Source organism: Varanus komodoensis, unplaced genomic scaffold (assembly GCF_004798865.1).
Source record: "Varanus komodoensis strain SLA01 unplaced genomic scaffold, ASM479886v1 scaffold131, whole genome shotgun sequence".
Taxonomy (NCBI): Eukaryota; Metazoa; Chordata; class Lepidosauria; order Squamata; family Varanidae; genus Varanus; species Varanus komodoensis.
In genome coordinates this window covers 382,623-398,384 of record NW_025335380.1, presented here as the reverse complement: position 1 = coordinate 398,384, position 15,762 = coordinate 382,623, and the positions used below count along the sequence as shown (strand labels likewise).

Sequence of the window (15,762 nt, the reverse complement as noted above, 5' to 3'; positions counted from 1 at the left end):
CTCTCTCTCTCTCTCTCTCTCACACACACACACACACACACACTTAATTTAAATAAATGTAAAATATGGATTATTAGATAAAATATATTTACAAACATGTGAAAGAGACTGAGCTATGAATAGGGATAATTTCATTCTGTCCTGTTTTTGCTTAACAGTCCACATGAAAATGTGCTTTTAAATGCAATTTTGAATGTATTTTTCTTCAAAATATGCTATATGTTTAGAGATGTGCATTTTGAGAGATAATATGTTGTAAATCCTATTTATACACACACTGATGGACAGAAACAAAACAGACGTACCCCGATTCATAGCTCATAGCTCTTAGGGTGCATTTCCCTGAATGCTTGGGCAGCTAGATGGGGCATGCTGGCAGTTGTTTTTGTTAGACTTAGTTGTTTTTGTTGTTTAAATCTGTGTAGGATTGCACCCTAATTCATTAAAACATTTCTCTCCCACCCTTCAAACATGTTCCGGGTTTGCTTATAAAAAAGAAACATGCAAAGGAAATCAAAATGAAGTATGCATCCAGCATACTATAAGGATAATCAGAACAGCCGAAGAAAGCAGGATAAAACAAGTAGCAAAGGTAGAACAGGTTAGATTAACAGGGCCTGGATCCTGGCACAGTGATGATGGCTGGATGGATGAGGATGCTAACAATAAAGGGTTTCCTGTGAGCATCTGTGGGAAGGGCATCTCCCATAGATGGGAGGCCACAGCTAAGAATTCCTGAATTTTCCAGGAAGGATCTCCACCAGTTTTGTGTATGGCTACCAGGGGTGTGCAAGGAATCCCTTTTATGAGGAGAATCCATTGGATTCCCTGGCTTTAGCTTCCTGTACTCTGGTCTGCTTTGCAGCAGCAGAGTTCCTGGTGAGCATGCCCAGTGTCCACGAGGTGCTTGCCAGGAACCGAACCCCACGTGCTGTGTGGCAGCCCCGTTCTTCCATGCCCGCCACTGCGGCCACCAACAGTGAGGAGGGGGAAAGGCCGGCCACTCGAAATGGCAACCGGGGCATCCTTTCTCAGCTCCCCTCTTTTGCACTCTGCTGTTGCTCCTGATGGGAAAGGCTGCCGGGTGCACAACCAGGGTCTGCGAGCATCTGCAGACTTCCGCTTGGCTTGGCTTGCTTTGCATGGCCAGGCTGAGCATGAGGGAAAGTCTGAGGGTTCTGGAGGGAAAAGTTTGGAAAGCATTTGTACCAACTCTAGTGGCTACCAGTATTCTACCCCCACTGCGCTGCAGAGTGACATGGGAATCCCATAATAAAAATGCTGGTCCTCAGCACCCGCTCAGCTGGACTCAACAGTCCAGAACTGAACCCTTGTTCTTAACCACCTTTTACCTTCACCAAGCATCACATCAGCAGCTGCAGTAGAACCAACCCTTTCAGCTTCCATGCAGGGCTGTCCAGAGGCAATGTCACATACCACATGGTCAGGTGGGCAAGAGCATATTTCAGGCCTTTGGTCAGCAGGTAGCAGTTTCTTAGCAACTGCTTATCCCTCTTGGGTGAGACAACATTTAGTAACCTTCTTTTCTTCCACCTCCAGGTGTTCTGTGATTACCACGGCCATTCTCAGAGGAAGAATGTTTTCCTGTATGGATGCAGCATAAAGGAGACCTTGTGGCAGGCGGGATGCACAGTCGACACAACTGTTGTCACTGAAGATGTTGGATACAGGGTAAGGCATGCTTCCCAGAGACCACACACCTGCATGGCAATGGCTTGGTCATCCCTGGCCAATAATCTTCTGGACTCTAGTGGGGAGTGCTGACAGAAATGTGAGCACAGGGTTGGGACAAACCCTATTGGAAGCTGTCCCGCCAAGCATTCATGGACAACCCTTGTGCTCAGCCTGGTCTTCCAAAGTGGGCTTGAGCCAAGAGGAAGCCCATGAGTCCTTGAGGACTCCCAGTTTCACAGTTATCATGTCAGTTGTAGCAGCCCAATAGGCAGCTGCAGGTAGCACAGAAGAGGGACACTGTTGTGCACCCATTGTGAGGGACTGCTTTCCTGGCAAGCCCTCAGGACCATCCGTTGCAGCTGTTCAAACAAGTCGCTCTTCCTGGCACATGGGAGCAGTGCTGCTAGCGATCACGGGGGGAGGAAGGCTGCTTTCCTGGCAAGCCCCTTGTGGCTGGCCTTCTACAGCATCAGTTGCAGTGCTCAAGGAGTGGCTGCCCCAGCACGTGAGAGGGGCTCTGATTGTGCATTGTATGGGACTGGAGTCCAGGAAGCTGAGTTCAAGGAATCTGATGGATCCCTACCCCCAGGCAGAGTCCTCATGCATCCCTATATGTACAGAAGACTCAATGGGAAAAGAGTCCGTACATTTAAAAGGGGGCATAATTGATGTGAAAATTTGTGGGGATATGTGTGGATTTTCATGTGAAATGGAAAATATGAAGCTCACAATTGGATCTGCACTCAAATTGGAGCAGGCTTTGAGATGGGATGCAGAAAAGTTCAGGGAGTTTGAATTCTGCAAATTCGCACCGCTTGCCCATGGCTCTCAGTTTGTGGGAGCACCCATGAGAATCTCTCAAAACTAAATACTCTGCTGATTCAAATGGCTGAGGAAGGCTGCCATGCTGGTGGACCAGGAAAACGTTGGTTGTGTGTTTCTTTGTATGCGGGTTGAGCGTCTAAGGATTCCTGTTGGATTAGATCAAAGGTTTATTGGATGGTTGGGAAAAATGGTGGCAATCCAGATGTTGTTGTGTACAACTGTCATCATCCCCAGCAAACATGAGCAGTGATGAGAGATGGATGGTGATACAATCCAACAAGTTTTTGAGGTTCACCAGTGCCCCATCCCTGCTCTACAGATTTGTCTCTCCACCCCTATTAAAAGCCTTCTAAGGTTATGGCCATCATTGCATTATGTCTTGTGTTGCTTTGTGAAGTACTTCCCTTTGTCTGTCCTGATTATATTGCCAATCAATTTCATTGGATTGCCCCAAGAGGGATAAAATAAATCCCTCCATGTCCATATCCACATTCTCCTGTAATCAGCTCATTTGCACATGCAACTGAGTAGTGAATTAAGAATGGGGTTGTAGAGTCCTGAGATGGAAGAATGGACTTTATCATTTCAAACTCCTGAGGTTGGTATGTGATATTAATTAGAAAATTAACCCTAAAATTCCAATTGGGAAAAAGTAGACCCATGCACTATTTTCTTTTTTATATTAGAGACCAAATGCTGAAGAAGCCATTTTTCCCCCTGCAGTCTGAAATGGCAGGATCTCATCTGCCCCTTTTTCATGTGGAGAGCAGGGCTGAGTTGAATGGCCTTTACACGTGCATAGAATTGCAGCCATGCCCTTTTACACCCACCTACTGCCTTTTAAGAACTGTTAATTTGGGTAGACGTGGTGTGATGGATAAAATACAGTACAGATCTGTGACTGTTTTTGCCCTTTGCAGCAAAAAGGGGCAGCTGCATCTCCCAACACTGAAGTCTATCCTTAAGCGATCTTAATATAACATCCAGTGAAAGCTGAAACGTTGACCAAAGGGTGGATCTTATATGACCTTCTGTGGCCCGATCCCAGCTTCTCTCTCTTTCCCTCCCCATGTGCTTGGATGGGATAGTGGGGAAAAGTGATTACTGACAGCACAGCTTCAGTCCTTTTGGTGCAGTTGAACTTTAGAAAACAATGGAGACTTGACAAGCACACAGAAAGAGTCAAAAGGCCGCCTTCTGGCAGCTGCTTCGTCTTGAACCTGCAACAGATGAGTCAAACGCAAGCTTATGTTGCAGACTGACGCAGGGGTCCTTGACTTGTGGGAGCACCTGTATGTTAGGTATCCACTTTCCGAATTGGTGAGCTCCCATCATCTTCCAAACTTCTCCGCTGATCTTTTAGCTGCAGCTGGGTTGTGGTACCTGTGGTGCGCCAGATGTTGCTGGACTACAATTTATTAAATTATTTATTTGAGCTATATTGCACCCCATTATCCAGAAAGGCACTGAACATGCTGGCTGAGGCTGACTGGAATTGCTGTCCAACTGCATCTCCGTGACACAAATTCCTCCATGACTCCGATACAGAGTCCTTTCCTTTTTTGGTAGCATGACCCTCTGTATAGTAGGGGTATAGGTCCTGGGGTCAATTCCGCCCCACCATGATTCCTCAGGCCACACCTCCTCTTCCCCACCCCTTTCTTCTGACCACTGACTATTTGTGGTTTCCTGGCCTTTGCACTTCCCTATTCTATAGTCCAGAAAGACTCACTGTTTGCATGATCAATATTTAAACTCTTAGAGAAAGTTATGAAAGGGGCAGAAACCTTCACATCTGGATTGGGGCAGATTGGCCTGGTTCCATTTCGTGACCTCGTCTAAACAACCAAATGAATGTTCTCGCTCATTTCTGGTTGCTGCTAATGAGTCCTACTTGTGGAAGTAAACCATCAGGGTGCCACAGAATTGTCAGTGGGTATTATAATTGAATATTACCCAAAAGGAGGAAGTCTATGCATTCAGTGCAGTTGTAAGTACTTATATAATTCCAGAAGGCATGTGTGAGAAAGGCCATGTAAAAAGAACTTTTCAGACAGTAAAAATGAATAAATAAGAAATCTTCCCACCCTTCAAGGTGCAGTCAGAACTGAGCCTTTATTTTTCAGAGACATCCTGAGGGATTCGGACTCAGCTCTGAATGCCCCTCCAAATGGGGAGGAAGGTTCCCCCTCTTCAGTGGCCTCCTTGCAGTAGAGAGTGGGCAGAGGAGGGTGAGTTCTTCTCCTTAACAAACATTTGGTGCAGTGTTACAAATGAATCTCTTTGTGGTTGGGTTTTTGGTGGAAAATGTACAATTAAAAGTTAATTAATGAGAAAATAAACAGAGGGGAAAGAACCATTAGCTTGAGATCTGAGAAACACGGATAGAACAAACAGAATATTAAATTCATATTTGCTAATGTTTACAAATGAGCACTATACACACTTGTTCCACTTACCTAGCAGGAGTTTTATTGAATTAACATTAAAAAGGTTGATTATAAAGACAAATTTTGCTGTCTTAAGAAAATAAATTGGACTGGGGTATCTGCATATAGGATTTTTCTTTTACCGTTGTGTTTGGCAAAGACTAAACTTCCGCAGAGGATTTAGAACATGTGTAAGGTTTCTGGCCTTTGTGTGTGTCTGTGCATGAACATCAGCCAAGATTGGTAGGGTTATGGAGCATCCCTAGAACATTCCCTTGTGTTTCAGAGGAATGTTGACAGTAGATTCTCAGCCAGGATCAAATCCAAGGCAAATCTCCCTTGAGTTCCCAAATGAACCCATCAATCATTGAATACTGACTTCTCAGGAACTCCAGTCGAAAGAACTAAGGAGCTAGGACCCAAGACCTTGAAAAAGGACCTCTCTTGCTTTTATTATTTGCAGACATTAGCCAATAGTCACACTTATCTCCATGCTGTCAAAAGCGAAGCGAAGTGAAGCAAAGCAAAACTGATATCTGCAGATCAAGCTCTTGTTAAAGGTAATCAAATTGATTGATTTGATTGATTGATTACCTTTTTGATTGATTACCTTTAATCAAAACTCAGGTGGCAGCTTGTTCAGAACATCAATGGGAAAATATAATGGAAACTACTCACAGTCTTCAAGACATGAGAGAGAAAGAATGCAAGAAAGAGGCATGGGCGATGCTAGGAATGGTCATTTTCACTTTCTCTCACACTTGACTTTCTTAAAGCCATACCCATGTTCTTTCTCCCCAGAATTTGAAATTAGTGAATTCTTTGAAAAGACAAACAGGAGCAAAATTGCCTCCCACCTGCAGCAGCCAAATTCCAGAGCTGCTGCAGTTCCCAGCATGGTAAGGAGTGTGGCACACTTCCCTGCCATAAAGATGAGGAGCCTAGGAGACAAATAGGTTAATCTGGGTTTCTCCCACACAGGACTGGAATTCCTTCTTCCCAGATATGGAGAACTTTGCTGATTTGGGTATGTTTTATCAGCATGAAATTAAATGGACTTTTCATTCATTTCTGGTTTATGCATCTATAGACATAATTTGCTTTCTCTGTGCTAGCTGTCTCCACCAGCAATGTGTGAGAATTTTATTTCAGTTCATTTTTCAAAAATAAGAATTTACTGCTATTCAGAAATGCCTACATGTTCAGAAAGAGCTTTGAATTTACAAAAAATCAAATAGATGATTTTTATTCATCTGTCACTATTTTACTGACTGGCCAGTGTCCAATGGCATGCATGGATTCCTGATGGCATTCTAAAGCCTTGTGTGTGAGCGATATGCGTTCCTGTGTCATCTTGGTTGCCCTTTTCTGCACCTTGTCCAGCTCTAGGGTATTTTGTTTGAGACTGGGCAATCGGAAACATGCAGCTGTTAAAGATGGTTTCACCAGAGATGGCCATGGTGGGGGCATTACTGCACGGGTCTTTCCTCCAATGAACAGTGGGACTGGCAGTGCATGAATTAGGCACCAGACTCAGCCGATGGGTGAATAAGTGATGTTCCAGAGCTCTAGGACTCTCTGAATCCTGTTTGTGTTTATGAATGCTGCCAATGTTGCAAAAATGGGGTATTCATGCAAATCTTCAAGAATTTGCACAAATCTGCTCATTCACATCAATTTTCTCCAAAGTGGAGTGGTCATTCAGTCCATGACCCCACTCTAAGGTGGGGGTCATTTAGTCTCTTGAAGGAATTTGTGCAAACTGAACTGGGAATCTGGAATGAGATGTATCTGAGGACAAGTTGGAAACATTTTCAGTGGACACACACTTCTCTTTGTGTGAAGGGCTTTGAATTGGGGGGGGGGGGCAGCATTCTCTCACAGTCCTAACTGGAATAAATGTACTCTTGCTGGTGAATCCTTTCTGAAGCAGCCCATGTTGGACTGGGCATACTGAACAGGGAGAAAGGAGATGCAGGCCCCTTTAGTACCCCTCATTGTGCATTGGTGTTGTACTGGTATTGTGCGCAGGTGCACAGTCCAGTGCCCTCTGCTGCATATGCATGCAAGCCTCCAGATGCAGAAGCAAGCCCACTGCTGTGGTGCTTCATGCCATGCATTTACTCAAAGATGAAGTGTTCAGGAGGGAGAAGAAAGGAGGATGGAGTATCAGGTGGAAACAGTGCTAGTCACCCTGAATTGCTGCAGACCTGACAGAGAGCTGCATCTCCTGGGCAGTATAGAAACTGATGACAACGGGTACCTGAGCACAAGAAACAAGTATGCATCATTTCTACTAGTCCATTGGAATGACAGTTTGCATCTTGTGTGGTGTGCGTGATTAGAGAATGTGGTTCAACTTGCCTGCCTGTTATTTGTCAGTAAGCAGGACCATACCTGTGTGCGTGTGTGTAAGAGTGGTAGGATGAAGGATGTTAAATATAGTCTAAGTGGCACACCAGTTTCTCACTGCTGCGAGTTTTAAATCGTCCATGTATCTCTCAGCTCCATCTATTGCAGGTTTCTCCTAAGCACTGAGCTATGATCTCTTAGTGTTGGTAAATAATATTAACTGTAGGCCAAAATGATATGAAGCATCAAAATCCACTGACAAATGAGAATGAAATGTGAAAGCAAAGAAGCAGAATTCACAAGAGAAAAGAATTCTGTTCACTGTTGTAACTATAGGTGGCATTATATGCTCAGGTAAAAAGTGGAGTTCTCTCCCTCTCTCCCTCTCTGCTAAATCCTGCCCTAATTGATAGTGCACCACTTTAGGAGACTATTTAGTGTATAAAGTATACATATACATATGCATTCATATTCATATATATAGAAGATATACACAGATATTAGAAAGATACAACTGATTCTCAGTTATCAGCTGTACAAAATTCAGAATACCTAGTATTACAGACCCATAGTAGATACTTCCCTTCCCCTCCTCTCCATTACTAAATGTTAGGAATGCACAAATCTTTCTATTTCATTATACTAACATTCACATTTTTTTCAAGCACAATTTAATGGCTTCATTTCTGCAGCAGTTTGCAAATGTTTTAATCTGCAAAGTTTTCCTTTTCTTTTTAATCCCCCATGAAAATTGGCATACATTTACATGAACATTCGTGTACAATTCTGAATGCAGTTTCCACTGCTATGTTCATCTTTCAAGCCATTTCCCCTAATACACAACTTTTTGTATGCCATTACCCTCCCCCTCCCATATGTAATAATCCCTAAATTGTGTGCAGTCTTTTTTGTTTGGAGAACTGCATTGTAAAATTAATGAGATGCATGGAAATTAAGTGGTAGTAGTACCCCAGTTTGTGTATTGGTGTTGTACTGGTATTCTGTATAGGTGCATCTCCTGAGCAGTATAGAAACTGAGGATGATGATGATGATGGGGTGACTCCAACTTCCTTCCCATGCCTAGCATGCCAAGCATGGCTCTTTTTGCACAGTTTGTGAGGGGGCTGGACGGGGCCTCAGCTCTTGCAGGCTTACCTCCAAGGTCACAGGGCCTCAGAGCTGAAAAAAATAGAGAGTAGGGTTGGAAGGGGCTAAGAAGGCCACTGGGTCCAACTCCCTGCTGGTGAAGGATGTCAAGTCACACCAGCCCACTCTGATGACTGTCCAGTTTCGCCTTGATTGTCTCCAGTGTGGGAGAACCCACAACTCTCTTAGCAACTGGTTCCACTATCATAATTCTCTGACAGGTAGGAAGTTTTTCTCAATATCTAGCCTGAATTTGGTGTGCTGCAGTTTAAGTTCATTGCTCCATGCCCTACACTCAAGGATGAGTGAGAAGAGCTCTTTTCCTTCCTCTTTATGAGGAACTTGTAAAGCGCTACCGTATCCCCTTGCAGTCTTCTCTTCTCAAGGCTAAACATGACCAGTTCCTTCGGCTTCTCATCATAGGGCTTAGTTTTCAGACTCTGCGCCATCTTTGCTGCCTTCCTCTGAACCCTTTCTAATTTTTCTGCATCCTTTAAACCTGGGTGCCCAGAATTGAACGCAGCATTCCAGGTGGGGTCTGACTAATGCAGAGTGAAGGGCAACAAGTGCATCTCTTATTCTGGAACTGATGCTTCTTTTATACATCCCAAAATAGCCTTTGCCCTTTGTTGTGGTTGCATCACATTGCTGCTTCATCTTTAGCTTGTTCTCTACAACTCCAAGGTCTTTTTTTTCAGTGCTATTGTGCCAAGTATTCCCCATTTTATACTGATGCACTTCCCCCACCCGCCATGGTGAAGAACTAGGCATCTGCCCCTGTTGAATTTCATTCTGTTGCTTTCTGCCCAGCATTCTAGCCTCTCTAGGTCACCCTGAATCTTCTTTTTGTCTTCCAGGGTGTTAGTCCTTCCACCCAGTCTTGTGTCACCTACATATTTAATTATCATTCCTTGGACTTCCTCATCTAGCTCATTAATAAAGATATTGAAGAACACTGGTCTTGCGCTGAGTTCTATGGCACCCCACTCATCAGCTTTCTCCAACTTGAGAAGGTGCCACTGTTGAGCACTCTCTGTGACTGATTTTGTGGCCAGTTGTGGATCCACCCAATAGCAGTCCTGTCTAGCCCATTTTTGATTATTTGTTTATTAGGATGTTGTGGGGCTCTTTGTCAAATGCTTTGCTAAAGTTAGGTAAATTATGTCAATGGCATTTCTGCTGTCCATTGCCTTCAGTGTCAGGAGACAAGAGAGTGCCCTAGATTGTTTTGCAGTCAAATAGGAACCAAACCATTTTCTCTCCATCCCCATTAGAAATATACTTACACAGGATAATCACTGCTGGACCAGACCAAAAATTATGCCATGATGGCCAATCAGATGCCTCTGGGGTATTTAATTAATTAATTAATTAATATCCTGCCTTTTTCCTACAAAGGGCTCAAGGCAGCTTACATCTCTTCCTCCATCTTATCCCCACAACAACAACCCTGTGAGGTAGGTTGGGCTGAGAGTCTATGACTGGCCCAAAGTCACCCAGTTGGCTCCATGGCTGAGCAGGGACTAGAACCCAGATCGTCTAAGTCCCAGTCCCATGCTCTTAATCACTACACCACACGTATTGATCAGGGTGACATTTATGCCCCAATGTTTCCCTCTTACAAGAAAACCAAAGTGGTGTACATGTTTCTCTTCCTCTCCATTTTATCTTCACATCAATCCTGTGATGTAGGTTAAGTCAAGCATCAGTGATTGGCCTTTATGGTCTAGGTCTCCCAAATCTGAGTCCATCACTCTCGCTATTACAGCATGTTGGCTTTCGCACATCTCTGGTTCTCATATTATCTCTGAACATGAATCTACTGCCCATCAAGTTTGGTGTGAGTGATGATAACTTCTGCTCCCCATCTTTAGAGCCTTTCTCCCTGGCATCCATCTGGCTCCTTCTATTGGTATGATTAATCACCTGATAAAAACTCTTCAATTTGTAGATCTCCCTTTTTTACTTTCCTCTCTATTTTCCTATCTGTGCATGTTCTTCTCATTTTATGTGCAGGTCCTCATTCTAATAGGCAATCTAGAATTGATGTTGTTGGCATCCTTATTGCTATTATTACATATTTATGGCACTTTTACCCATGTGTTTAGAATGTTTCACATTGTGCAATACTACTTCAGTCTGTTTACTTACCCCATATATATTCACCAATCAAAGATTAACTAATTTCCTTGTTACATTGGTCACTTTGGCTTTGTTACTACTTTGGAACAAGTTCATGTATGTCTATAACCTTGAATCATTTTTGTTTGCCAGCAATTTCCCTTCCCAGTAACCTTGATTTGACTTGCACAGGCTGTTGCAGCAGGGCTCCCACTGAAATGACTGGATTTTCATTCTCCGCTCCCCTTCATTTCTATAATGAAAAAGAATGTTAGGATATATGGGAGTTTCATCTCAGTTCACAAATCACTGTAAACTGCCCCATTCTCAAACCTAAACAGAAACAGGAGCTCTTGATCTCCGAAAGTGTTTGGCCAGTTCCCAAGCCTGTATTTATATTCACAAAATGTGCAGTTTAAAAATGGACAACTTTTGAAAAATGCACACATTTTCCCATTCAAATGCACTGAAAAACAGGTTGCAAATGAGAACTGGAGCAAGCCAAAATGTGCGTTGAAGTAAAGTTTGGAGAATTTCTGTAAACTCACACTTCCCTGGTTCTAGCATCCTAAAAGGATTGAACAATTGGAATGCCTCTTTTCCTCTGCAGAAGCAACATGTGAGGACAAGTGCTTCAGCCCTGTTCCCCATTGCTGCCACATCCACCCCCCTCCATGTGAACAGCAAAACCTCCTCTTTCTGCGGAGGCTCTCCCCACTACCAACAACCGTCATTTTCCAGAAGACTGGCTGAACAGGTGTATGGAAGGCCAGGCAAAATGTTCTGCTATTCGCACATACCAGACCGATGAGTGATTGGCTTGTTGACCTCTGTGAGAGCAGTTCTGGATCCAGTTTGGATCAGGAACATGGCAATTTAAGAAAGCAGGACTGAGGCTGAGGCTTTTAATTGAAACTCCATCCCCATGGAAGTGGAAAGAACAAACAAAATTTACATTGGAGGGGGAGGGGATCCAGGGGAGGGTTTCTTCTGTTTTAAGTTCCTCACATGGGGTGGTCGTTGGAGGAAGGAAGCTTAAGTTCTCCCTCTTGAATCTATCACCCTGCTATGCATGGTTAAGAGAATGCTTGATGCGGTCCAGCAGAATCTAGAGAAAATAATCTAGAGGCACATAAACCTGTACAGTAGGAATCCTTCTCTTCATTGTTCAGGCAGTGGGTGAAGTCAATAGTTTGTGTTGGACCATCCAAAGGGATTATCCATGATATGGAATTTGGATTGGAGATAGCCCAGATCACAGCTAACATTCTTAACTACTTTTTTACAATTCAAAAGAAAAAAGTCCGATGAGAAAAGATTTTGCTGATGGTGGCATCATTCTCCGGCTTGCAGACCCTGCCAAAGATTTTGGATAAAGTGGCTCCCGCATTCCTCCTGAGCAGCTGCAGCTTTCTGGTGGAGAAGTCGCGTGCCTCGACAGCCCGGGTGGTGGTCTGGCAGGAAATGGGCGTGCTGAGGAGCTACACCATGGAAAGCACCTATTGTGGTTGCAGCCACGGTCTCTACAAGGTACGCCAGTGCTTTCTGAGCAAGTGCTGCTTACATAGTCATTACAATATATGTTGCATTCTCTTGAGAAGTTATTCTCTTGCAGAGTTCTCATTTGTATATGCTTCAGGGTGACTGGCCCAGCCTCAGGAGTAGGCAGGATTGAACCTCAAGGACACAGACCTCATCAGGGCCCCTGGCAAGAGCAACCTGAACTTGCTGCTGCTCCTTCCTGTTGTTCCTCCTTGTTCTCCTGCTCCTTGCTCTGGCCCAGATGATGGTGGGGGTGGTGTGAAAAGTGGTGGATGCCCCCCCCCACAGCTCCTTGGTTCTTTGCCTTTCAAGCAAAGAGAGCCAGTGTGGTGTAGTGGTTAAGAGCATGAGACTGGGACTCAAGCGATCTGGGTTCTAGTCCCCGCTCAGCCATGGAGCCAACTGGATGACTTTGGGCCAGTCACAGACTCCCAGCCCAGCCTCCCTCACAGGGTTGTTGTTGTGGGGATAAGATGGTGGAGGAAAATGATGTAAGCTGCCTTGAGCCCTTTGTAGGAAAAAGGCAGGATATAAATCGGGGGGAAAAAAGCAAGCTGGTAGAAGCAATGATGAGAAAGAGGAGGTTGAGGAAAAAGAGGGGAAATACTAGCTGGTGGCAAAGGTTGTACCCGGAGTTGACACTGACTCTGGGTGTTCTGATTATTTTCTTAACCATTTAAAGACCACATTTTGGCACCAACTCCCTCAGAAGGTATATATGATACTATTTCAAAACAAAACACCACCAAGCAAGTAAGCAAGCAAACAAAAACCCAACCCAACCCAACCCAACCCAAAACAAAACAAAACACCCACAGCAAGAAGCCACAACAGCGGAAGAACAGAAAAAGCTAGCTGTTGTGCCTCATACCTCATACCATATTCTAAGGCAGTTGGAGAGAGGGATGGTTTAACCTGGCATCCTGCCCTGAGTCAGAGGCTGGACTAGAGGTCTGCCTTGGCCCCTTCCAACTCTACTATTCTATTATTCTATCCCATTGCAAGTAGCCTCAGATGTGTAGGAAGGGAAGGAAGATGTGCAACACACCACAACATGTTTCTGCTCTTAAGCATTGACCCTCTATGGTGTGCAACTCCATGTTTCTAGCCATATCTAGCCCTGCCTTAGGTTTCTCAAAAGTGTCCAGTGAATGCCTTTCAGTAAATAACATAACAAGAGTTGTGTCCAGTGTTCAAGTAATTTCTGTATAAAGGGAAGGTGGATTGAAATAGTCCTTGATGCTCGTTCTCCCCAACTGATGACAGCACTCTGCTGCACAGACCATCAAATTAGCCTAGAAATGTCACTAAAGGCAAACAGTCGCTGCAGTGCCTTCACTGGAAGAGGACAAAAAACAGTATAGAATTCACCAGCCAGGGACACTGAGCAAACACTTCCATTACTTACTGCACTGGCCCTTTCATTCAGTCCTTCCCCTTTGTGGACATTTTTATTCTCCCCCTCCCCTTCTTCAACACAAAAGTACATAAAAAACTGTTGCTTAATTCACAAAATCCAGACTTATATCGTGACTCAACTCTCATAGGATTGGAAGATGCTGAGAAACTCAACCTGCTTGCTCTGGGTGGGCTTTCTGAACCTTGGCAACTTGAGAGATGAAAATGGGCTGAATCGGTTTCCTCTCCACCCAGATTCCACTTTTGAAGCAGGCCATGATTTAAATATTTTGTTCTTAAGGTCAGAGAAATTTGCACAAATGGTGGCCAGAATGTATGCAAATTGCAGCTGGAATTTCAGCCAGTTGTGGCCAGAATGTATGCAAATTTCCCTGGCCTTAAACAGAACAACACAAACTGCAGCTTAAAAGTGGAAGCTCATGTGCTAGTTCTTCTTAGAACAGAAGAAGTAGGTACCAGCACTGCATCAACAGAGCCGAATTTGGGGGATACTGATTCTTCACACTTCTTTGGCATTCATGTTGATAGTTAAAGAGAAATGACTAGAGATGTTCTGAAACTTTTCAATTTCTCATGCAAGAATTGTCCAAATGGTATTCTTCTTCTGCAGTAATAATATCACCATAATGTAAATAGTTCAAAATCTGATGCAGTTGAATGGCACTGCAAATTCTTCTGCTGGAGTTGAGCTTCCAGTCTCCTGGGGACGAGGAGACTTGAAGAGCGGGATGTTTGAGGAATTCATCTAGGGGTGAGATTCCAGCAGATACCCTGGGCATGGCTCCGTGGACTGGATTTTGTTTGCAGTGGCCCTGAGTCTGTGTTGCTGATGAGCACCTGCCCACCCACACACATTTTGGGACATTGTGCAGGTATCAGGCCCCATGTGCTGTGCTGCTAGTTGGGTGTCTGCACCGGCCTAGCTGGCCAAGAAGGGCTTACCGGGAATGACACCATGCACAGACACTAGCCACGCTTCTTACCCATGCAGCTCCTGACACAAGATAAGGGTGCCAGTTGCACAACTAGCACTGTATGAGTATTTGTGAACTTCCTCTTTGCTCAGCTCCCTTCAGAAGACTGGGTTGAGCAGAAGAGGAGCCCAGGAACACTTGGAGGGGTGGATTCCCACAGGGCTCATCCCCAGCTTCCTGAAAGACCCTTGTGCAAAGATCTTGTGCAAAGGAAAAGAAGAAGCAGAGCCAAAGAATAGATGCTGCATTAACAAGGAGCACTTGTAATTTAATTAAACCAAAGCTCTAACCTTCAGAAGGGCAAACATTAGTCCCTGCAAACATATTCCATTCATTCCTCTGATTAAATTACACATGCTTCAACCACAAGTATAAATTACACAGACCTCTTACTACAAGTATAAATAGAGCATAATGATGGTGAACAGTTTGTTCAGTTTGCTTTCAGCTGAGAAAGAACCCAAATTTGCACATTTCTTGTGAAACAGGATGGAAACAACTTGAGCATTAACAAAATTCAAATGCGGAAGAAAGCAAACACTGACAGATTTATCCAGCCAGGCAGAGGGCAGAGTGAGTGAGTTCCTAAATGTCTGGCTTTAATTCCCTGTGTGTACAGCTACACCCCGGCTCTGGGTTAGGACCACCACCATTTCTGACAAGCTTCTCATCTTTAGGGCTGTGCAAATATACAAAGCTTGTTGAGATTCTCCAAATTCCATCTTGAAGCTCATTCCAGTTGGGGGGCTATGTGAGCTTTCTTTTTCCTTTTACATCCATAGAAATGTATACATTCATCTCCCATTGATTGAAGTATAATAATAGCCCCATTATTGCATTTTTATTTTATTTTATTTACTTTTTGCACTCTTTGATATGTTCCATATTAACTTTTAGGTATTCTTAGCTGTGGTGGAATGGGAGCACTGAGAAATTTATGCTGTTTGCATTTCAAATTGAACTTACCAAAGTTGCACATGAACTGGAAAGCAGTTAGAATCTGAAATCTATATTTTCCTGAAGCTTGTGGAAAGAGAAAGAGAGAAAGGCAGGCAGGCAGGTAGGCAGATCCCCAAAATGTGATCATTTGAACATGTGTCCATGAAAATATCCAAATTTGAAACAATGTATGCAGAAAAGCATATATTTGGGGAAATGTGCACAAACCTGTTAATTCATTGGACAAATGCTGATAAAATGCATGCAAATGTGTCCAAAATGTGTTTAAATGAGTGTATTTTGAAAAATATATGCCAAA

General features: G+C 43.8%; 1 protein-coding gene across 7 annotated transcripts in view; it reads left to right on the top strand.

The window, feature by feature from the left end:
- LOC123019599 (cytosolic carboxypeptidase 4-like) overlaps positions 1-15,762 on the top strand; it is a 342,822-nt gene that overhangs the window by 124,119 nt on the left and 202,941 nt on the right. For all 7 annotated transcript variants that reach the window (XR_006413940.1, XM_044422596.1, XM_044422594.1 and 4 more), the window contains 2 exons: positions 1,561-1,692; positions 11,923-12,099. Coding sequence is in view for 6 of the 7 variants with exons in the window: in XM_044422596.1 (XP_044278531.1) it covers positions 1,561-1,692; positions 11,923-12,099 (309 nt within the window). In the remaining variant the exon portion in view is untranslated. The remainder of the gene's footprint in view (positions 1-1,560; positions 1,693-11,922; positions 12,100-15,762) is intronic.